Raw genomic sequence first — 23,406 nt, 5'->3', positions numbered from 1 at the left:
TAGGCTAATTACAACCGAGAACAAAAAACCCTGCGTGCTGTAGTAGGCCTAGTTGAAATATGTTTCACTGATCTGGATCTGCAAATCATGATCTGCACTCATTCGTCGCATTCAAAACAAATAGACGTTAGCGCACATGGCTAATTTGCATACGTGCACAGGACTGGTTGGCTCCGCAAGGCAAATAATGGAACATATCTATCTATCTAGGTCTTTCTATCTATCAACGCGTGTCTAGTTTTAATGTGATGTATTGTGTGTATGTCCAGTCAGACTTGTTCTGTGTGGTCTTGTAGGCTACTGTCCTGTGTGGGACGAACCACCTAAATGGATTCCCGACGATTTGTGTCGTTTGGTATTAATAAAGACTTGACTATCTATCTATCTAGACTATTTAATTAAAAATTATTCACCTCAGGCTCCGTGAATAGTGGGGAATAGAGGGATAAAAGACAAGAGATATATCCCTTGTCATTTATCCCTCGTCTTGTCGATTAGTTTGTTTATGTGACGGTTTTGTTTAAAGCATGCTACACGCGATTGGTTGGTTAGATTGGTGGCATGTAGAGCAAATTATAATGATTCCCGCTTAAATACGAACGTTCTAGATGTAGCCTATAAATACTCCCGCTTATCATCACTTGATATCCAAACCACTATGGCGTTTCGATCTCTGAACTGAAAAAGGGTGGGTTCGTACAACACCGGGTGCCCAGTTACAGCCGCGATTAATACTTCAGCCGACATTTTGTTCAGTGAGTGAATAAAGGTATGTAGGAACCAAAGTGCCTGCCGATGTTCCCTGGGATCCACGCAAGCGAAGAGCGTCTACATTCCGATTGGCTGTCAGTGTTTGGTCGCTGAAGCGAATAATAGTCATTTGCATAAAGTTAAAAAGTTTTCAACTTCTTTTTGACGCTCTGGTCGCTCAACTTTGGCCGCTGGTAGCGTTGGTCGCTTTGGTCGCTCTTGCCCATTGAAAGTGAATGACTTCCGGCGATTTGGTCGCTCAATTCGCTTCTGGTGTGGACGGACAGTGACTGACCCTACTGACTGGGGGCCTGTTGATGTGTGTTTGGTTGGTCTGGTAGAAGATTTGCTGCTTGTGATCTGCAAGGTGGTCCTGGGTTAGATGCGGTGTCTGACTTGCACACCACTCTCCCAATTCTATTCTTCTCTTTACTACTTTTCTACTTTCAATACACTTGCTGCTGCTGCTGTTGACCGCTGGTGGTGCAATGTGGTTTTTATTCGCGTTTGTTCTGTGGACTTTGCATTTGTATTTTAATGAACATGTTTACTGCCTGTTAGACCTCGGATTGGCAAACCTAAACTCCTTCACTGGCAAAATGTAGATGCAAATTAAATGCCAAAATTAACATTTCAATATTTGTTTTGAGTATTTCGCCAATAGCTTCGGAACTAGACGGACCTCGTATATAATTTGCTCTTCAAAGATGCGGTCAGGCGCCCCTCCGTTATATAACGTTTTCTGCCCGGTACGAAATAGACCAACCAATAGCAACCCTTTAGGCTATCTAATGTGAGGTTGGATATACGCAACATGTAGAGGTGTTTCAACAACAAAGATGGAAGTTAGTGAACTAAAGACTGTATATGCTCACTAAAAGAACGAACGACTACTACTGAAAGATTTTGAGGAATATGTATTTCTGCATCACCCGTTCCAATGCTATGATTAGTCGAGGCCTATCCAATAGCATAGCATCGACCCATTTTAGATCGCGCCCTTTAGACACGCCCCTTGGAAATTGAACAACGCACTTCAACGCAGAGGATCCAGAAGGATTTCACAACGAGTCCATTGGAAGATATCGAGGAACATGAACATCACCAATGAAGGAGAGTAACGTTTCCACTTGCTATAGGAATTTAGTGAAGCACTAAATAGTTAATAATGATAATGATAAAATGTGGTCACCATTTATTTACTTTTTGGGTAAGACTTGCTTTACTAATATAACCGCGTTAAAACCGCATTCATTTACTTTTCTTGTGTAGTTTCCCACTATTCATTAAATATTTTATAGAAGTAAAAAAGTAATCAATAGAACTATACACATTTGTACAACAATTAATCATTATACAGGATTTGAAAATTATCTATTCAAGCTCATGCTTCATAATATTTCCAAGGATTGCAGAGTACCAAATGATTTATGAACAGTTGTTTTTGTTCAGGAGCGGATTGTACTCCCAGAGGCTTCAACAGAGCGGAGCTGGGAGCTGCAGGTGGATGTTGGCCAGGAGCCGTTCAGTCCTACAGGAACAGACGGGTGAGCCGTGGAACTGCACATCCTATAAACTCCTCCTTGGCGTGGTCAAACGGTTCAGAATAAAACTGGAATTCAGTCATTGGTTGTGATTGGCTTGTTAGGCAAGCGTTCTCAGCCACTAGGACTAGTGTCCTTATGAAGATTAGATGTGTGGCTGGGTTTGGGAGTTTATAGGAAATGATGCTTCTCAAGAACGCACAGAATGGGAGAAGATAAGCTATTGACATCTGAGTGAGCGAGGAGAAAAAAATCTCCAGTGTTTAAATAGATTTTGTCTTGTTTCAGTAGAGGTGATGGAGGTGGTCGTCTGGAGGTCCGTGGCGGTCGTCTGGAGGTGCTCGCCGTGAGGTCCATGGCGGTCGTCTGGAGGCGCTCGCTGCAGGTGGAGGGAAGGCCGGGAGCCGTGCAGCCCAAAGGATGCAGAACGGTGAGACACGGAACTGCACAGCTGCACATTTTTTCTAGGCTTGGTGAATTGTTTAGAATTAAAACTTTGACATGCAGCCACAGCAACTCGGAGGTGTTCTGAAAAATGTCAGATGCATTCTCAGCCACGAGGACCAGCTCCAGGATGTAGGCTAGGTGTGTGTGGCTGGCTGTTGGGTTAAATAATACCTCACTCAAGACTGCACAGTAGGGCATCAGTGAGATCTGTGGGAGCTAAAGCAGAGGAGGAGTTGATTATCTGCATCATGTACGGGGAGAAATGTGCTGTGTGCAAATGGAACGTGTCATTCGCCTTTCAGAAGGACTGAGGCAGAGGCCAGCCTGGAGGTGGCGGTGGCCTGGAGGTCCTGGAGGCGTCCAACCTGGAAGGGGCGGCATGGAGGGCCAGGTGGCGGCTCCTCATCCAGTAAAGTTAAACTCATCTTCAGTACATCCATGATGAAAGGGGAGAAATGTTCCGGTGTGCAACTGGAACTTGTGTCTCACATTTCAGAAGGGCCTGGAGGCGGCCAACCTGGAAGGCCTGGAGACGGCCGAGGTCCTGGAGGCAATGGCGGGCCTGGAGGTGGAGGCCAACCTGGAGGTCCTGGAGTCGGTGGGCCTGGAGGCGGCGGTTGGGACCAACCTGGAGGGCCTGGAGGCGGTGGTTGGGACCAACCTGGAGGTCCCGGCGGTGGCGTCCACCTGGCGGCGGTCAGCCTGGAGGGCCTGGCGGCGGTCAGCCTGGAGGGCCGGCGGCGGCGGCTCCTCATCCAGTAAAGCTAAACTCTTCTCCAGTGCATCATGAACGGGGAGGAATGTCCGGGGTGCAAATAGAACGTGTGTCACATTTCAGAAGAAATGAGGCGACGTTGCGGAGGTCCAGGCGGTTGGCCCGGTGGAGGTCCTGGAGGAGACGGTCCCGGCGGTGGAGGACGGCTGGGGGATCCGGCGGTGGAGGTCCGAAGGCGGCTCGTGATTAGACCAACCAGCTCCTCATCCATGGAAGGTAAGCTCTTTCTCCAGGTCAATCTGATCAACGAGAAAATCAAAGAGCGCAGCCATGAACTGGTGGTATCGCCATTTGGGGACTAAACTCGAATGTTTAACTCAAGTAACTGCAGTGTTTCCCCCAGCACTGTATGGTTAAGGCCGTCTTAACAGTAGGGCCCCGCCTTGACTACCAATGTAGAAAAATTATATAAAAAATAATTATGCAATAACAAAGTGCAAAACTCGTAGGGAAAGAAAACATACTTTCCTCAGGTACAAAAAATATAGATAAATAATTTGTCGGTAATACTGTATACTGTTCAAAACAATAGTCGTGCCATAAAGCATTTTGAATGCAATTGAAAAGGTGGTTGTATCGTATTATTGTGAACTGAAACCCTCACCGAAGACCCCCCACCTTGACTAAGACATTGTCTGGGGGAAACACTGAACCGGGTTGTATCACTTAGTAGTGAGTACACTAGGGTAGCTGGGTCATCTCCAAATGGTAACTGAGTGTTTGCTCCAGCAGGATTGAAGGAGTCACTGGGGATGAAGATCACTGCTCAGGGGCTGACGACCACTCATCTTTCCGGAAAAGGTACATAAATCTACAGCTGATGTGATTAAAGTTCTGCAGTTCAGATCCGCTGATAAATGGTCCCATACCGTATCCACAGCGTCCTCATGGTGCAGGCGGTCAAACCTCCACCTCTTTGAAGAGACCAAGCAGCTTGATGACTGACTGGTTCTTTATACTCAAGACCTCGTCCCGGAGCAGAGGACGGACCTAAGGCCCGCAGCGCAGCCGACTAGAGACTCCATGTGGAACCGGTAAGATATTGGATTGACCATCTTGAAGACATTTTCATTTATTCAACAAGGTTAGTTTTGTTTGGCGGGTATGTTGCTTTGATACTAGGGGCTTCTTCTGTAACAAACTTTCTAGAGAATAAAATCTGACTTCAGCCAATCAGCGGGATGTCCTTGAACAAGAGCAAATGGCTGAAGGTGCTCAAACGCATTCTTTTGACTCGCTCCTCTACTATTGCTGTAATCAAGCTGGATGGCTATTTTGCTCCTTCTACTGACAAAATCAAGTCTGCCACCTGGTGGCTGATGAGGGCGTAGCAACTCGGGGTACATTTGAAACATGATAAGAAGAGCCTGTTTTTGATGGTTGGATCGTACACCTAAATGTTTTTACATCAAAATATCGCCGAACCCCATGTTGGACAATGCTTGTTTTCATCCTTTCTATGTTTAGCTTTGATTTATCCTTACCTTTTCTTGTGACCCATTCCCCTTAGGTTCAATTAAGTTGACCTCTCCTTCAGGAGACTTAAAGGGAGACCAGATGTGCGGCAGCTGGGTGTCATGGTGCAGAGACCCAACGCTGGTAAATATTTACTTCCTCCTTGAACAGACCTAAAGCGTCAAACAGCAATTGTATAATCCCTCCTGATCCAGATGGGGCTGTTCCTGCATTTATAGACATTTGATTGCCCTTGACACTGATTCTACTTTTTGCATCAATTTACTTCACAGTACTGAACTACACCAGTGTGTCCTACTCCCATAAACCCTGAGGATCCCTGGATGGCTACACCAGCACATTAATCCACACCCAACATCAACACACAGTGCACACTCTATAGAGCTCGTAAGTCCGCCCCTTGCGGCGGGACCTCGTGAGATCGTAAGATATGACAGAGTTTCAATGGAGAGAAAGTAATTATTTTCTCCATTTTATGTTGCACCACATTTTGGGGGAAGAATGTTTGAATCAATCTTTGTCATTTATTTCTGTACTCCATATCTGTAATCCCAGCTGTTGTATTTTAACACGGTAGCTGGGAACCCTCTTTATAGGGAGCGACTAGAGGGACGAGGCTGGAAGCAAACCTGAGCCTGGATCTTAACCTTCTTTCTAAACCTAATGCCGCAATTTAACCGCAAATAAAGTGAGGCCTAAAGTAACTTGACTCTCTTACCTAAACTTGCTTGCCTAAACTCGCTTGTCTAAACTTGCTTGCATAAAACCTAAACTCGCTTGCATAAAACCTGAACTTGCTTGGCTAAACTTGCGTCGCTTGCCTAATACCTGAACTTGCTTGCCTAAACTCGCTTGGCTAATACCTGAACTCGCTTGCCTAAACTCGCTTGCCTAAACTCGCTTGCCTAAACTCGCTTGCCTAATACCTAAACTCGCTTAGCTTGACTCGCTTGCCTGTACTCGCTTGGCTAAACTCGCTTGCATAAAACCTAAACTCGCTTGCATAAAACCTAAACTCGCTTAACTTGACTCGCTTGCCTGTACTCGCTTGGCTAAACTCGCTTGCCTAATACCTGAAGTCGCTTGCCTAATACCTGAAGTCGCTTGCCTGAAGTCGCATGCCTAAACTCGCTTGCCTAAAACCTAAACTTGCTTGTCCAAACACGTTACACAAAGTTAACCATCCATAATCTTTAACCCAAACCAGACTTGTCCCTGGGTCGCTCCACTTTAATTTTTCTTTTACGTCATCTGCGTTTTGAGTTTCATTCTTTGAGGGCTTTAAGTGCTTTGGAGGATATTTGAACCTTTGTTTGCCGCATCAATAAACATGCTTTATCTTTACCCATTTTGTTTTGGATTGCATTTCTATGTGTAATCCGGCCAAATGTTCAGTGTCCTTACATGTGATGTCTATGGTCTGACGATAATCTGACCTCTTCATGAAGCAGAATGTGTGTGAATGTTGTCCCGTGAGCTCCAGGCTCTCTGTGGGCCTGTCAACGTCTCTTTAGCAAAAGGTTGGAGAGTGAAATTTATTTTTGTGCCATTTTCATGCGTTCCTGAGTATTTCAGACCTGTGGTGTTTCACATGAGACCTTAATGGGAACTTTTCACTTCGCGAAAATTGTACCTGCCTACGTCATCTGTTTACATCTTGACAACCTGCCTGGTAACAGACGACGCAATCGTCTGTTGCCGGGCAGGTTGCAAAAAACATTCGGCTCATTTTTCCAAAAGACGAAATAACATAATACAGATAACGGATCGCTAGATAAGACTTGTTTTTACTTTATATTTGTATTGTATTTAATTGTTTAATCGAATAGCAAAAGACGACGCGATCGTCTGTTGCCGGGAAACGGGTGATCGCGTCAAATGACGTAGGAAGGTTCTTGAACATTCATAAATGCGATTAAACAATTAAATACAATACAAATATAAAGTTAGCAACGCCAATAAATGTTAATGGTAAAATAAGTGTTCCGTCTTGTCACGCTCAATGAACGAGCATGCAAGTTCACGAATGTTCAAGAACCTTCCTACGTCATTACTGAACTACACAATATTGATCATTAACAACCTCATTCTTTGGGATTACAAATCATGTCATTTATGAGCATATTTGCAAATGCCTCCAAATGTCAGATTGTGTAAAAACGAATGAAATGTAACCTGCTTGATTTAAGGAAAATAAAACATCCAAATATTATAAACCTGTTTTGTGTTGCTCTCTTACCATGTGGAAATGAGCAGATAGATATGTTTAGCTCTGATTTGCTGCCTCCTTTTGGTGTGGTGCTGGGATTTGTTTAATATACTATTATCATTTCCAGGATAAGTTAATAACCTAGTATAGCCTACCCGGGAAAGAAGGGATATGATGGTCAGGGCAGGCTGTTTCGGTGTAAGTGAAATCCGCGAGCTGCTGATCATGTGAGAGGTTATGTAGTCACATTAAAAAATACCTTGAAAGATGGTAGGCCTACGATCTACGAGAGACTCAGAGGAACTTTCCTTATGAGGCTTTTGTCGGGATAACAAACAAGTGCTCAGCAAAATGAACAATAAGTTGAAGTTTTTGCACTTGTAAATAGTTAATTTCGTTTGTAGCCTTTACTCAGACGTGAGCTCATTCTTGCATGCGGGTCTCCGGCTTGGCAGTGTAAAAAGGCCTATACATCATCCTGCCCAACAATATGAGCAGGATCTAGACCAAGCTCCCCTAATCGGGTCAGCAATAGCCGGGTTTCAATGCCCAGAATCTGAGTTTGAATGCTAATGAATTAATGGAATGTTGCATTTTTTGTTTTACATCATATGCGGAATCAGATAGTCGGCTCTTTGCTGCACATTAAGATAAATGTAGTTGTCACACAAGCTATTTTTGTAATTATTTCAGGGGGGAAAATGCCTTGAAAAAATGTAGTAGTGCGTTCAGGATAAGGACTAATGTAGCATATGTCAGCCTAGGCCTAATCAATTGTGTTTTAATATCTTTAGCATTCATATTATTGCAGTCTAATCGTTTCGTAGGCTATTCTGTTGATGGCCTTGATGGGGAGATATTTTAACGCTTTTGAACCCCATTTTCCTGCATCATTCCTGCGTTGCCCCCTCCTACGGAGCCCATTTCAGCACCGTGTCAGTAGACGGTTACAATCCTACGAACGTCTTGAGTGCACTGAACGCGCGTTCGAAGCGCCCCAAAGAAATTTACGATGGCTTGCAAGATCCATCGTGAGAATGATCGTACGAGCATCGTTATCGGGAAACGGAGCCCTGATGCCCATGATCCTCTGTTGGTGCTTACATTGATAGATAGATTTTGGCTCTTATTATGAATATTCATGACATGCAAACATCTCGCCTCTGCTAGGCTAACAGCACTGTCCGTAACACACGCACGCACAAACACAGGACAGGAACACACACACACGGCCACGGTGGAGAGGTCATCTCTCTTATGACGTCACAATGAGCTGCATGACGTTGGAATTTTTTTCTAAGAATCTTTAACGTTTGCATGTCTACTGTTGCACACATATTGAAAACGCTTCTGAACAAAAGACATTGCTCGACGATTTCCGTCTGATTATTAATAAGCATATTCTGTCTGTGTTGTTTCTGCAAGGAACGAACGGAAAACAAAGATATGTTACGGTCACTTAACGAAAAAAATTAAATGATTTACTTGGGAACGGGCTGTTAAATAGGATTCATTTGTTGAGTTTATAGGCTCTGTCGTATGTGTGCGATCGTTTATCTGACGCATCGTTTCATAACGCGGCCCTCAAGTCGGACAAGTCGTTTTATTTTTCCCATCATATTTAATCGGTCACCATAATGCAAAATTGCATTATGTCAGCACTTTGAAGTGGGCTATAGACCGAATTTCACATAAGTTCAGGCACTGACTGATATGACCATACTAACTGTTGTACCGACTACTTGTACACAAGGAACCATTAGATTTTGCTGTCTAGATTTAGAGAAAATGTCATTTGAAAAACGTACACATGCATATTCTCGCCTTTGCAAAATTGCATTATGTCAGCAAGTGGGCTATAGACCGAATTTCACATAAGTTCAGGCACTGACTGATATGACCATATTAACCCGTGTGCTGACTACTTGTACACAAGGAACCATTATATTTTACTGTATAGATTTAGAGACTCCCATTTGACTGATAATTTTAACATATCAGTCAAAGAACCTTCCTACGTCATTTGACGCGATCGCCCGTTTCCCGGCAACAGACGATCGCGTTGTCTTTTGCTATTCGATTAAACAATTAAATACAATACAAATATAAAGTAAAAACAAGTCTTATCTAGCGATCCGTTATCTGTATTATGTTATTTCGTCTTTTGGAAAAATGAGCCGAATGTTTTTTGCAACCTGCCCGGCAACAGACGATTGCGTCGTCTGTTACCAGGCAGGTTGTCAAGATGTAAACAACAGATGACGTAGGCCGGTACAATTTTCGCCCCCGGTACAATTTTAACGTGACAGGGGCTCACTTGACCGCAGTCTTCACAGTGGTATAATGAGCACATGCCACTGACTGAAGTGATCTATTGCTTTTATACAACGGTTAGTGTTATGGCGAAACGAAAGTCATAGACACACTACTTTTAAAAGAAACCAAGAAAGTCAAAATAGCCGTTTTATTAAAGAATACAAAAAAGTAGTCCCTCCTGGCTTCCGCTATGCATCGACGGTCGCTATGCAACACACTTTAGCGTCCCTCCGAGAGAAGGCTCTGATTCGAACAGCGGTTCGCCGGAAATTTATCCCATGGATCATCCAACATATGTTTTACTTTGGAACAGTTTCTACTTCCAGGCGCGGAGTGATATGCAAACGTTCACAAAATGATCGGGCGTCATAGCAGTTATGTATACGCTCATTATACAGTTGGGAACCAGATCAGATCGCTGGATTTAGGTCCCCCGTTGTATAATATTGTTTAGACCACGGTCTGGGGGAATACTCGTGTTCTGATTGGCTGCAGTGCGTGCATTAACTCCTGATATAGCCCTACAGACACCTGCTTAGTAGTTCCAGTCAATGTTTAGATTCTCTGCCCGAGCCCGACGCGGGCCTGGTCGGGCCGATATTTCCCACCACTGTACTCGGTGGCAGAATTATTATTATTATTATTATTATTCTCATTCAACTTGAACATGTGTTTTTACAGTAGAGTGGTGGAGGGATGACGTATGTTGGCCAACCCAGAACTGAGCGTCGACCTGGATTCCCTCGACAAAAAGCCAACGGGTTTTGCCATTGGATTTTGGATTATTGCAGAAACATTTGCATCTTTGAAGCACCTCCTCAAAAACTGAAAATAAATAAATATATAAAAATAACCGTGCTCCAAAGAACGAAATGTAAACCAATGCATTCTGAATGGGAGTGTTTCTCCGATTTTTCCATGCTACACAGAACGAAATGTAAACCCATGCAAATAAAGACTTCATGGTCATAATAATTTAAATATCATTAATATCCTAAGTGTGTAGTGTGGTATTCTATTTTTTTCAACGGGGCTGCATCCAGTCATTTGACCGTTATGGTTGCTATGGTGGTCGATTTTCAGTTTTTGAGGAGGTGCTTCAAAGATGCAAATGTTTCTGCAATAATCCAAAATCCAATGGCAAAACCCGTTGGCTTTTTGTCGAGGGAATCCAGGGCGACGCTCACTTCCGGGTTGGCCAACATACGTCATCCCTCCACCACTCTACTGTAAAAACACATGTTCAAGTTGAATGAGAATAATAATAATTCTGCCATAGTATTTATTTAAGGGGGGGGGGGGGGGGGATACAAGTCTTTTGGCCATTCGTAGTGTTGATCAGCAGAGAAATAATTTGTCCGCAAAGACGGTGACGTCGCTTAGCAACGGAAGACCCTGGCTTATGGGAAATGTCTGCATTAAAAGATTGTTTCATGATAACTATAAAAAAGGGACGTTGTTGCACTTTCTGTTCTCACAAGGTTGAAACTTTTGACTCAGCAGACCATGGATGCGTAAATCCACCGAAACTGGACTTTTGTTTCAAATGTAATACTACTGGAAAGCAACTCAAAGCACATTTTGGGGTAAAAAACAGATGAGTTTGATTGAAGTACCATGGCCTCCATCGACCAGGCTCTGCGTTTTCTATTCCTCATCATGGCACACAAAAAACAAGTAAAAAAGCAATAATGATGAGAAGTAATTCCCGTAGCATGACTCTCTTCCCCATCCGTCTAGGCTATTTATGCAACCCGGTATCACGCGATTGCGTGCTCCTGCGCACAAACGTTAATCTATTGAAGCGTGTTCCAGAGCACGATAGTCCGACTTTTTGCGTGCTACACAGAACGAAATGTAAACCAATGCATTCTGAATGGGAGTGTTCTCAGACAATTAACGTGCTCCACAAAACGGTACGAGAGAGAGAGAAAGAGAGAGAGGGAGGGACAGAGAGAGAGAGAGGCTTCAGAAAGGGTGTGCGCAGATAGTACAGTGCACCCTAGTTATGTTTATGCCAAAACCACAAATGCTATATATATATATATATATATATATTGCCTAATTATATATATTGCCTATATATATGTGTAGGCTATATATATAATTAGGCTATAATTATATTATTTAGCGTGTAATGAGACAATCTATAGCCAAATTGTCGAAGATGCCCGAGAATCTCCGGGGATATCAGCATGGGAAATCGGCGAATCAGACCCATGAACCTATAAAGAAAGACGTAATCTCAAGCGGGAGAGAACGTTTGCGGTGCTGGTTTGTGTCACGTAAGTACAGGGCTCTCATGTCTCATGCATTCGGCGTGAGACACACGCAATTCAACCCATGCACACGCTCGAACCCGAGTCGATCTGGTCGACTCGGGGTCCTAGATGCGCAATAATGACGCACTTCCTATAAGCGCTGTCTTTTAAATGCGCATGCGCGTTTCATTCATTCCCATGTTGTCCCATGTTCCCAAGTATTAACGATCTCCTTTGTATTCTAACTTATGAATAATAATCGAATGTACAAATTATTGTTGCCTGTACTTGGGTAATATATAAAAGAAGAATCGCTTCAGAATCGCTCCCAACACAGAGTCAAAACAGCGACCCACACGCAGACACTTTCGTTCTCCTTCAATAAGAGTCCCTAACAGGAACTGGGTTATATATGCATTCATCAGTGCTTTTACACGTGTTTCCAATGGCTTTGTTTGTGCGAAAGAACGGGCTGCGTTCAATGAAATCAAAACCAAAACGGATTGAGCCTTCGTTTTATGTCCATGATTGAGCCCCTTTTATAAACAACCCTTCCGGGTTTTGTCCGTTGGCTTGTGTCGATACGTCAAGTGTCGATACGCCATCTGTCAGCGCAGGACCCCGAGTCGATCTGGCAGCCGAGTCAATCTGGTACCCACACCGGTGATTCTGAAAAAGTTTAAATGATATCGAAATTGAGTTGAGATATTATGGAAGATACAAGTGTGTAGATTTGTTAAATGGTTTGAACGATGGTTAACGGTTGAAAATTGATTTAGTTACGTTACTTCTACAGTTGAAGTACCAGAGGACGGCTCTGTCGTCCTCCCATTGACTCCCATGTTAAAAATAAATAATATTTTAAATGAAGAATATCTTAAAAGGTGTAAAATATTTTAAAAATCTGAAAAGAATCGCGCGATTCCAAGCTATTCTGAATATTTCAAAATTTGAATGGAGTCTCTAGGTGAAAAATTGAGGAAGGAGATAGGTCCCAAAGTTTGTAGAGAATAATAAAGACATTTAGAAAGAAAGAATAAAACCTAAGAAGAACAATAGTTGAGCGTTGCAGCAGCACTCGCCTAATAATACTTTAGTATCCTTTATTAATCCCCTTAATTGGGGAAATTCTTTCTCTGCATTTAACCAATCTGGTACTACTTCTATTACACCCGGAGCAGCGTGCAGCCAAGACCATCAATGGTTCAAGAATATATACACACTGTGGAAAAAAGGTGACCAAAACCAAAGCTTTCACATTAAAAGCTGTGAGTGACTTTTGAGGTGAGTAACAAAGGAACGAGGTGAATATTTCGGGGGAAATGTGGAAATGCAAAAGTTTGAGGACAGCAGCAGCTGCAATATTTTCAGCATTTATATACAACAACTATTTATTTAATGTGACAGGTGACAGGAGCCTGACGGAAGACTTCCTGAAGGGCTTGATCAGTTGGGCAATACCTACTACTACTGCCCACTACTTGGGCAGTAGTATCAGCTGAAACTAACAAATGGAATGATCTGCCCTCCTGCCACCAAATCCTTTCATCAACGCCCTTATTCAAGATGGTACAACGAGAAGCTTTGGAATAAGAAGAGGAAGACACGTGCAGCAGAAAGAAAGAAAAACAAGAGTGGGTCTCTAGAAGATTTAGCCAACTACAAGAGGGAGAAAAATGGCTACAACTGGATGCAGAAAATAACAAGGAGCGACTACTATAAAGGAGAAATAGAAAACTGTGGCAATGACTACAAGGCTATCTATAAAATAGTTGACAGATTGTCTGGCAGGAAAGAAGATATGATACAAGTTTGTCAACTCATCAAAGATATGAACGATAAATGCTGTGACTTGGATCCCATACCTACATGGCTTGTCAAGAAATGCAACACAGAACTATGTCCTATTTTACGAGTGATGATCAACAAATCTCTCGGTAGCAGCCTGTTTCCAGAAAATCTAAAACAAGCTTCTGTCAAGCCAGTCATCAAGGACAAAGCCGGCGACCATGATGCCTTCAAGAACTACAGGCCTATAAGTAACACATCTTTCCTGTCAAAGTTACTGGAGAAGGCAGCCCTCAGCCAAATTAACATCCACATTGAAGACAACAGCCTCCATGGATATTATCAATCTGGATATCGGAAGAACCACTCATGCGAAACTGCAGTCCTTAAAGTAGTAAATGACCTGATGGGAATGGTTCAGGCGAAGGGTGCAGCGGTCCTCATACTCCTCGACCTGTCAGCCGCATTCGACACCATCGATCACAACATCCTGATTGACAAGCTAAAGTCTGAGTTCGGCATCAAAGGTGATGTTATCAAGTGGATTGTATCCTACCTGACGAAGCAAACCTATAGAGTCAAGATAAAGAATGCATCAAGTATTATCCACAAGGGCCCCCATCTTTACTCTACAGCAATGACTCTTAGTAACTGCAGTGACTGCATCGCCCTCTCAGGACAATTTCAACGACACAAGTTGGAAAACCCCCCTAAGGGGGCCCTATGTTGTCATTTCCATCAGCGCAGGGGTGCCCAATGCATTGATCGCAAACACCCTTTTTAAAAATTATTAATTATTCTTTTTTTTAGTATCAGCCCGCTTTTACCACTTGATTTATGAAAATTACTGACAAACTGTTCAAAGTCAATCCAATCGAAACATGAGGAAATGTGCTAACTCCTTGACTGCATTATTTTTCTCTAGTTATTTTTGCCATTCAGCCTTTTCCCACAGGAATATTAGTAAGTTCAAGTTCAAGAGTGTCATTTGGAAGCCTGCTTGAGATTAGCTACCAGCAGCTACTGTCCAGACTGTGCAAGCCTGGCTGACTCCATTCAGTGTGAGTCTTCAAGAGTATGTACTAAATTTATATAAATGAATATATGTTTAGCATTTTTTTATGTAGGTAGATCATTTTGACCTGGTCATTTTGAAAGTAGCTTGCATGCCGAAAAAGTGCGGGCACCCCTGAGCTAGGGCAAGCATTTGCCCATCACATGCAATTGAACAGCAATTTCAGTTTGCTTGCTGTCACTTCACACCTCTGTTAGGTGTGCATTTTATACTGGTACAGGTATGCAGTTGTATTCTTCTATATTTGTATTAATATAGTGCTAACTAATTGATGTGAACACAGACTCTTTTTCAGTGGGTTGCATATTCAATACCTTTTGAGCAGCATTTGCACTAAAGGATGCTGTTAATTGTTTTTATTTTCTATCCAATTTGATCCAAAGCGACTCACAATTTGTCAGAGGAAAGAGAAGCAACAATATATCACTCTTAGTACGGCACAGTTCATACAACAAGTGCCAAGCACATACAATTAATAGGGTTACCCATTCCCTGTATACTACAAAGATAGCTAGGATAAGATGCTCCACGATGTTAAGTACCATTTTAAATTCCAGGATGTACAACACACAATAAGTGCATTCATTAAGGGGCAGGACGTACAAACGTACGTGCGTTAGAGGGGTGTTTTTAGGAGAGTAAGGGATTGAAGGCATTGGTGCGTAAAGAGGGAGGCTATGCAGAGTCCAGGTGAACTCTGAACTCTAAGTCTTGAGCCTCTTGCGGAGGCTGGTGAGGACTCTGCAGTCCTGATATCTGCAGGGAGGTGAATGTCTGCTATGCGGTGAATGTCTGCTGAGTTTAGTGTTTAAGAAAAAAATTGTAACGTCCATTCTTCTTCGTTTGGGCTGAGGTCTACAAAGAAGTAGTGAAAGTAATGAGTGATTACAGGTACATAAAAATGCATGTACCTATAAGGTACATTCCGGCCTACTCGTTTTACACACATCCTCTCGATCAGATGGCCAAAGTTCTTTCCTTTATCGTCTTCCCAGATCACATGGGCTAAACTCACTTGGGTTTGCTGTGTGTGTGAAATTAAACTGAACTCAACAAACAAGAAAACCGATTGGGATAGTATCGTTGTTGGTGTTTGTCTCCAAGCAGAACGTTTCTGGGTTCAAACCCCGATGCCCACAGTTAACCATTTGAGGAGGTGGGCCCGGTTCACGAAGCTGTCCATCAAACTTCCTGTCAATATTGTGTAGGCCATAAGGGCATCAATGATGCGTAGAGTAAATGTTGTTGAGATGTTTTCATACCCAGTGTGTGCAAAGCTGGCTGTGCAGGTCATTGCAGTCCTACTCAGCCCCTCCTCCTGTCCTGTCACAATTAAGATTGCTGGCGAGTTTATTCATAATCAAACCGTGCATACAGTCAGTGTTGTGGTGCCTAAATGAACAAATGTTGCTGTGATTGCTGTAATTAAGCGAAAATCATATTACAATCATTACACTAATGCAGCGTGTTAGCCTGAACCTGTGATATCAGTCATAGAACTTGATGAAAGATGTTTGAAACAACTCCAACACTAAACTAAACTGCACTCCTGTCATGATTATTAGGTATCCACAAAGTGTCTGTGGTTACCTATTGTTATTCTAGGGTTTATGTATTATTATAATGGATTGGTAAAATCTCATCCCCTGATTGCAAAAAGTTTTTTTTTTTTTTACAATAGTTGTATTCCCGGTAAACAGGTCTCCAAAAATGCGGGGCCATTTCTCCCATAGGGACCATTTCTGGAGTGAATTCTGATACGTGTTATTCAAGAGCAGGTAGTGGTTGTGGCATTTTGCTCAAGGAGGCCCACAGGTGGGCTGCAGACATGGGGTTCAAACCCAGAACCTTAACACATCGTTATTATTAAGGACAATATTTGACTCAGCTGTCCAGTAAGTGTGATGAATTTATCGATCAATTATAATTCAATTGTGTCAAATTGTTAATTTTAATAGTTTCATATTAGGAATGAACACATTACAAGCCATTCATCTCATTTGATTTTTATTTTTTGGAATTATTATGGCAACTACTTGTTACTAACTATTTAATTGCGGCCACTAGAAACTATACAGTTTCTAGTAATAATTAAATGTACTACTAGTAAGGTACTACCAGCTAATATCATAGCCACTACTCTCTATCTACCCTACTATTATAACTTATTCTATCCACTTTTATAGCCACTACTAGTAAGCTACTTTCTAGGTATCTACTACTCACTACTATTATAGCTACTACTAGTTACCTACTACTATCTACTATTATAGCTACTACTAACAGCTATTATAGCCAATAGTTAGCTCTACTAACTGCTAGCTTCTCGATATTTTGATTGCATGCTTTGATTGATGTCAGCCTAATTATCGTTTTGGATGAAAATGTGTCTGCTGAATGACTAAATGTAATTGTAAGTAATTGAAAACCTAAACAAAAAGATGTGTTTCAAAGTTTTCGTTTTTTATTGGTGCAATTATAGCAGCAACGGGTTCCTGGTCATTTTAATGTACAAAAGTCTCAGAGAGTGTTCCCTTTGATAGCGGTCATCGCCTCTGTCCGTCCATCCGTCCTCCGCTCTTCCTCTGACATTATCTTCTTCGTCGTCGCTGTCGTCGTGGCAACCGTGATTTAACTAAGCTTGATGGGTAGAGTGGAAGTCCGTTGTAAATCGCTTTAAAAGTGCTTTTGCACCGTGCATCGTGAACAGAAGTCGTACTTGTAGTACTTGCAGAGAGCAAAGGGGGGGGGGGGATATAACATTGGCAGTTCCCTCTTGTTGCTGTTTGGATTATTAAGTATTTTAGTGGTTTATTATAAATAGGTGCAGATATGAATAATGAAGAATATCATGATTATTATTGGAGGGGTTGATGGCGATGTGCAGTAAAAAAAATCGACATGAAACAAAACAGAAAATATTTAAATGCATAAATTGCGAATCTGTACCAGGTGCTACATTTATTGCGCGTTTCCATCAGCGGTCGTGGTTCGGTTAATTATGAAAAGGTGCGGAATGGTTCGCGTTTCCACGAGTTGGGTCTGTCTGCGTCCTGCAAGACGGAGGCGTAACTTGTAGTAGGAGGCGTAACTTGTTGACGGAGGACGCGTAACTTGCACTAGGAGGCATAACATGTAGTCGGAGGCGTAACTTGTAGTCGGAGGCGTGTCTAGTACTTTTCTAAATCGCGGAAGTGATCTGTATGTAGCAGTGGTGCGCGGGTACATAAATGACCGCAACTCAGACCTCAAATATTAGGCCTTAAATTGACTTACCGTCATGAATATCGGAAGACCCGACTTCAATGAAGATCTCGTGTGAACCGTGATTTACAACGCTTTTTATTTACCGCGAAAAGAGAAAGATCTCGCGTGGATGCGATTTAGAAAAGAACAAGTTACGCCTCCTAGTACAAGTTACGCCTCCTACTACAAGTTACGCCTCCGTCTTGCAGGACGCAGACAGATACTATTGGTTTCCACCGCTAAAAGTGGGCGGGGTCCGGACTTAGCCGTGATTAGCCCTACTTATCTCTCAGTACTCCTCCGTTGTAGCCTGGCTATTGCCAGACCAAGCTCAATCATAGATTGCATGTGGGTCTGGGGAAGCTGCTGTCATTTTCGTCAGCACAAGAGGCGTGATCAACGGGCCAAGTGTATGCCAAGAAATGTATTGCTCTTCTCCAGACCCTTGGAGTAGGGTCTGTCTGCGTCCTGCAAGATGGAGGAGTAACTTGTAATAAGCGTAACTTGTAGTAGGAGGAGGCATGTCTTGTACTTTTCTAAATCTAAATCAAAATTTTCTAAAGTCAGGTGCATTATTTTTATATAAGGCCTAATATTTGAGGTCAGAGTTGCGCTCATTTATGTACCCACGCACCACTGCTACATACTGATGACTTCCGCGATTTAGAAAAGTACTAGACACGCCTCCTACTAAATGTTACGCCTACTACAAGTTACGCCTCCGTCTTGCAGGACGCAGACGGATACTATTGGACCCTTGTGCAGGGCAAACTCAAATCAACGGCAGAATGGGCGGGGCTACCCAGTTTACCTCTGTTGGGGTACCAAGCGATGATTGGTCAACAGAATCGTCACTTTCGGGTGACAGATAAAACAACAGCAAAAAACACAGTACCCGCAAGATATTTCTGGACAACGGGGAAAGCTTTGTTTATTGAAGAAAATGGTGCGCAAAAGTTTGGCCTTCTTCTTGGACATCCTACATTGTTGCTCTTAGTTTATTTTGTCGCGTTGTTCTTTTTCGTTGGATTTATTAGCAGGTTACACTGTTTCGGGCTGCTATGAGGTCAGGATGCTTACGTAGCTGCCGCGGCTATCGCCGTCCGGCGTAAAACCCAACCCTACCATAAAGGTACTGTTGGCGGTGGACAAGCGAGCCGTAACTGAGCTGTGCCTAACCACACCTACATTACCGGAACTAATCATACTTGGCCGATAGCACCCGCCGGTGGAAACGCGCCATTAGTAGCATTGGTTTAGAACAGGTGACGCATCGGAACCGAATGCTAACGTGACTGAAAAATGCTAACGTGATTGCTTATACTTGCATGTCTTTACCTTTGAACAGATAAATATGTTAAATACATTCTTTAGAAGTATTTGTAAAATTATTTAAAAAAAACTGACTTTATAATCATCATCATCATCCTCATCCTCACCATCATCCACCACGCGGGGAGGAAGAATTGCACACCTTGTGTCCAACCAGTCCGGGCGGCGCGGCTAAGCTAACGCCACCGCGAAGCAGGAGTAGAAAAAAAACATCCACTTGTCAGAAGGGGGGGCAGGAACTCGAACCCAGAACCCAGAACCCTTTCACCACCGTCGCATTCAGTAGAACGCCGGGTTGGTGTGTTCGATGACGCAGCGTCGGCAGTGGCGCCGCACGAAGCGCAGCGCCTCCGGCGACACCTCGCAGTCCTGCACGTTGAGCAGCTGCAGCTCGCAGCAGTTAGCCGCCAGCGCACGCAGCCCCCGGCCGCTCACGCTCTCGCACGCCCGCAGGCTCAGCCGCCGCAGACCCTGGCAGTACAGCGCCAGCTGCTCCAGCCCGCCGTCCGACACCAGCGGACACTTCCCCACGTCCAGGGACTTGAGCTTGGGGCAGCTCCGTGCCAGGTGCCCCAGGCCGTGGTCGGTCAGACCCTCGCAGCCGCGGGCATTCAGGTAGCGTAGCCGCGGGCAGTAGCGTGCCACGTAGCGCACGCCCACGTCGGTGATGCGCGGGCAGTGGGCCACGCTGAGGTAGCGCAGCCGGCCCTCCAGCCGGGCCACCTCGCGCAGCCCGAAGTCCCCCAGCAGGCGGCAGTCGCTGAGGCTGAGCTCGCGCACTGAAGGGCAGTGGAGCGCCAGGTGGCGGAGCGACTCGTCCGTGAGGCGCGGGCAGCGGCGCAGGTAGAGGTGGGTGAGGCGGGGGCAGTGGCTGGCGATGATGCGCAGCCCCTCGTCCTCCAGAGAGAGGCAGTCGCTCATGTCCAGGAAGCTGATGGAGATCTGCTGGCCGTGCACCGGAGCCAGCTGCAGGGACGCCTCCTCGGTCAGGCTGATGCAGGTCACCTTGGAGCAGCCTGTAGGGGGCGCATGGGAGCAGGGAGGGTCAAGTACTTTTTTTTTTTTTTATGTGATATTGACTTTTGTTGAGCACGTTGTTTATTGAACAGCAGTTCAAATGCAGGCAGAGCAATGACAATGAACAATGATCTCAATATTGGGAGATGGTGTAGAACGCTAAACAATAACTAGTTTCCTACTCAAGTCAATGTTCAGCAGATGGTATTGTAAAGTGGAGTATAGAGTTTTGGGGAAAGTTTTATAAGAACCCTTATCACAATAATTATTCTTATTAAATTGGATTATTATTACTGTATAAATGGTCATATGACTTTGCTTTAAGTCATTTTACCATTAACTCAAGAAGTAGTTAGTAAAAGCAGATCTATTCCAGATGGAGCTTGTTTAATTAAATTGACTGCTTCAGTTATGTTCCTGTGCATTCGTATTCAAAGCTTTGCTATGCCATAATAGGCCACTAGAGGGCACTACAGCCAACTAGGCTATATTCGGACAAACGCCCAAACTGAACCAATCTGAACTCGTCGACCAACAACTCAGAGAGAACTGAAAAAAAAACGCTTAAACAAAAAATAAAAAAGGGGGAAAATTCACTGTACATCTTTTCCAGTTAAATAAATAGTCCTCATATAAAGACTCGGCCCTCCTCACATAAAAACACACTCATTGATTAAAAGGCCTTTTCTTCCTTTTCCAATGAGAGGCGTATTTCCCTTCAGAGTGCAGCACCAAAGACCTGTCCGAATGAACGTTTTATTCGTGTCACTTTCTTAATGAAAGCAGCAGGCCAGACCTCTTACTCTCGCTGAAGAAAGACTTTCTTCTACCAGATGGGAGATTAAGGTTGGCAGAGCTTCCCCCCGTTCCCCTAATGGCTTTACCAGCTTCTGGGGAAAACGGCTGAGAAGAACCCAGAAGAATGACTCTTTGATTCAGAACCCAGACTGGTGACCCAGGTCCCAAGATGTGTGTGATGTAAAACCCAAGCCACTCCTCAAATAAAAGCGCATTAATCTTAATCCTTTAAGGTCAATTCAACAATTGAAGGTGGTTAATGTTTCCTATCTGGTGAGCAGACGAGTTCGGGGGTCTCCAAACGTCCTCTTGTCAAGGACCCCCTAAAATATGGCTAGGGCCCTCCGTCAGCTAAACCAAGACTATTCATATTTTAAAAACAAATTCTACAAAATACAGCCCTGTAAAACAATGACATCTCTTAAGGTTCTGTTAAACGTTTGTCCTCAAAGCATTATGATACTCTATTCTGTATATTTGTACTATTTGTTCTCCTTAAAGGTGACATGTTACACCCCCAGGTGTGAGTGTGATTAGCCTTTAAAAGTGTTTTTCAAAATCGGCCACTTATGACATCACAAGTGGGCGTGTCCACCTAGATATATGAAGGAAAGATGAGCAATGTTTGCTACAGTCCACTGGGTAGACCGGTCGACTGATCTATCCAGCTCACATCTAGGTGGACACGCCCACTTGTGATGTCAGAAGAGGCAGATTTTCAAAACGGCTAATCACACTCACACCTGGTGGTATAATATGTCACCTTTAATGCTCGCTTGTGGCTCAAGTCGAACCTCCCCATCATACATCTCGGGTACGTACTCCCATTTGTGATGTCACAAATGGCTAAAACCATTCCCCCAGAAAACAAGATCCCTCCATCCCGATTCAGGGGGGGGGGGGGCACCCACCTGCCAGGTTGAGGTGCTCCAGGTTGGGGCAGCGCGACACCACCTCGAACACGGCCTCGTTGGACACGTTGTAGCAGCCGGCCACCTCCAGCCGCCGCAGCTCGGGGCAGCAGCGCGCCAGCACGTAGAGGCCGCGGTCCGTCAGCCGCTTGCAGCCGCTCACCACCACCGTCTCCAGGGTCAGGCACACGCTGGGGGTGTCCTGGCACAGCCGGTGGGTCAGGATGCGGATGGCGCGGTCGGCGTGCAGCAGCTCCCCGCTCAGCCGGATCGAGCTCCAGAGGCGCGGGTCCCACGCCAGGTTGTACCAGCGCCGGCTGACGCGGGCGCAGCGGCACAGCTGGTTGGTCGGCAGGTGGCCAAAGACCTGCAGCAGGGCGTGGTCGGGGAGGAGGTCGATGGGGGAGGGGCCGGAGGAGGAGGAGGAGGAGGAGGAGTGGTGGCCCTTGGGCTGGCGGGCCGAGCGGGCGTGGGGGCCGGCGCCGGGCGTGGCGTGGACGACGGCGGAGGTCTCGGCGCGGGCGGAGGAGGAGGAGGAGGAGTGGGTGTCGTGGCCGTTGCTGCTGAGCGCCGGGGAGGACAGGGAGGAGGACTTGGAGGGGAGGATGAGGCCGGGGCTCGGGGTGCTGAGGGTCCGCGTGCTGGAGTCCAGGCCTGGGCGAGAGAGAGAGAGAGAGAGAGAGAGAGAGAGAGAGAGAGAGAGAGAGAGAGAGAGAGAGAGAGAGAGAGAGAGAGAGAGAGAGAGAGAGAGAGAGAGAGAGAGAGAGAGAGAGAGAGAGAGAGAGAGAGAGAGAGAGAGAGTCAATTAGATAGAGAGTTTATTTTATGAGGTTGATTACATTATGTTTTACAGATGCTTTTCCCCCACAGCAAGAAGCAGAGAACAACAAAACATGCAATCAAAATTGGAGTATCTGCAACTAATTTCAACCGAGTGCAGAGTAGCTGTAATCTATTTATATTCTACTGCACATTCCTGTTGGGCCTGTTCTTGACGTTTCCAGTTAAAAGTGTTTCCTCGTGCCAATAAAGCTCTTTCAAATTGAACGTAATCATTAAGCGAGAGAAGTGAGAGGAGAAGAAGAGGGAGAGAGTTCCAGTAAAGGGGCGTGGATCACAGGACAGCATCCTTGTGAGCTTCCTTCCTGCACGCGATGAGAGGCCCTCCGTGTCATGCCTTCTCCATCAGCCAATCAAAACAAACGCCTGTTTCGCCAAAACGCTTCTATCAGCCCACCCGAGAAAAAATAAACAGAACCCAACCAGGCAGCCAGCGTTGCCATGGCTGTCCCGGTGTGTTCCCAGAGACGGGGGGGAGAAAACACAACAAACGCGTGAGGAGTTGAGTGTGTGTAAAGTGTTATCTCCTGCGTGCTGATTGGACAACAGGGGGGCCTCTTCATCAGGGGAGCTGGCTCCCCACGATGGTTCGCTCAGCCCCTGTGTAAACACTCGGGGCCC

At 44.6% G+C, this 23,406-nt stretch overlaps 2 protein-coding genes across 5 annotated transcripts in view; one reads left to right on the top strand and one right to left on the bottom strand.

The window, feature by feature from the left end:
• The first annotated feature begins 1,031 nt into the window (after positions 1-1,031).
• Positions 1,032-6,246, top strand: LOC132452348 (uncharacterized). Of its 3 annotated transcripts, XR_009524295.1 has the most exons (8): positions 1,032-2,297; positions 2,583-2,724; positions 3,044-3,150; positions 3,238-3,499; positions 3,580-3,732; positions 4,397-4,550; positions 5,027-5,115; positions 5,265-6,246. XR_009524295.1 is itself a non-coding variant. In XM_060044923.1 (7 exons), exons 2-7 carry the CDS (start codon positions 2,715-2,717, stop codon positions 4,459-4,461), a joined length of 669 nt encoding a protein of 222 aa, XP_059900906.1. In that variant the 5' UTR covers positions 1,032-2,297; positions 2,583-2,714; the 3' UTR covers positions 4,462-4,529. The 3 variants fall into 3 exon arrangements, 2 of the variants coding, with proteins under 2 accessions (XP_059900906.1, XP_059900907.1); XM_060044923.1 differs by lacking the exons at positions 5,027-5,115; positions 5,265-6,246 and adding an exon at positions 4,246-4,317 and having other exon boundaries at positions 4,397-4,529; XM_060044924.1 differs by lacking the exons at positions 5,027-5,115; positions 5,265-6,246 and adding an exon at positions 4,249-4,317 and having other exon boundaries at positions 1,035-2,297; positions 4,397-4,529.
• A 10,837-nt stretch (positions 6,247-17,083) lies between these two features.
• si:dkey-192l18.9 (F-box/LRR-repeat protein 7) overlaps positions 17,084-23,406 on the bottom strand; it is a 28,106-nt gene continuing 21,783 nt past the window's right edge. For both annotated transcript variants that reach the window (XM_060044912.1, XM_060044911.1), the window contains 2 exons: positions 21,946-22,599; positions 17,084-20,235 (listed from right to left, as the gene is read on the bottom strand). In XM_060044912.1, the coding sequence (XP_059900895.1) occupies positions 19,499-20,235; positions 21,946-22,599 (1,391 nt within the window). In that variant the 3' untranslated portion in view covers positions 17,084-19,498. The remainder of the gene's footprint in view (positions 20,236-21,945; positions 22,600-23,406) is intronic.

Source organism: Gadus macrocephalus, chromosome 23, assembly GCF_031168955.1.
Source record: "Gadus macrocephalus chromosome 23, ASM3116895v1".
In the NCBI taxonomy this organism is placed as follows: Eukaryota; Metazoa; Chordata; class Actinopteri; order Gadiformes; family Gadidae; genus Gadus; species Gadus macrocephalus.
Note: the sequence above shows the minus strand (reverse complement) of the source record. Positions and strands in the feature narration are given on the sequence as shown.

Excerpts from the sequence above, each read along its gene's own strand:
- LOC132452348 (XM_060044923.1), top strand. Across the intron at positions 3,151-3,237 it reads AGGTGGCGGCTCCTCATCCA|AAGGGCCTGGAGGCGGCCAA; the intron begins GTAAAGTTAAAC and ends CTCACATTTCAG. Across the intron at positions 4,318-4,396 it reads CACTCATCTTTCCGGAAAAG|CGTCCTCATGGTGCAGGCGG; the intron begins GTACATAAATCT and ends CCGTATCCACAG.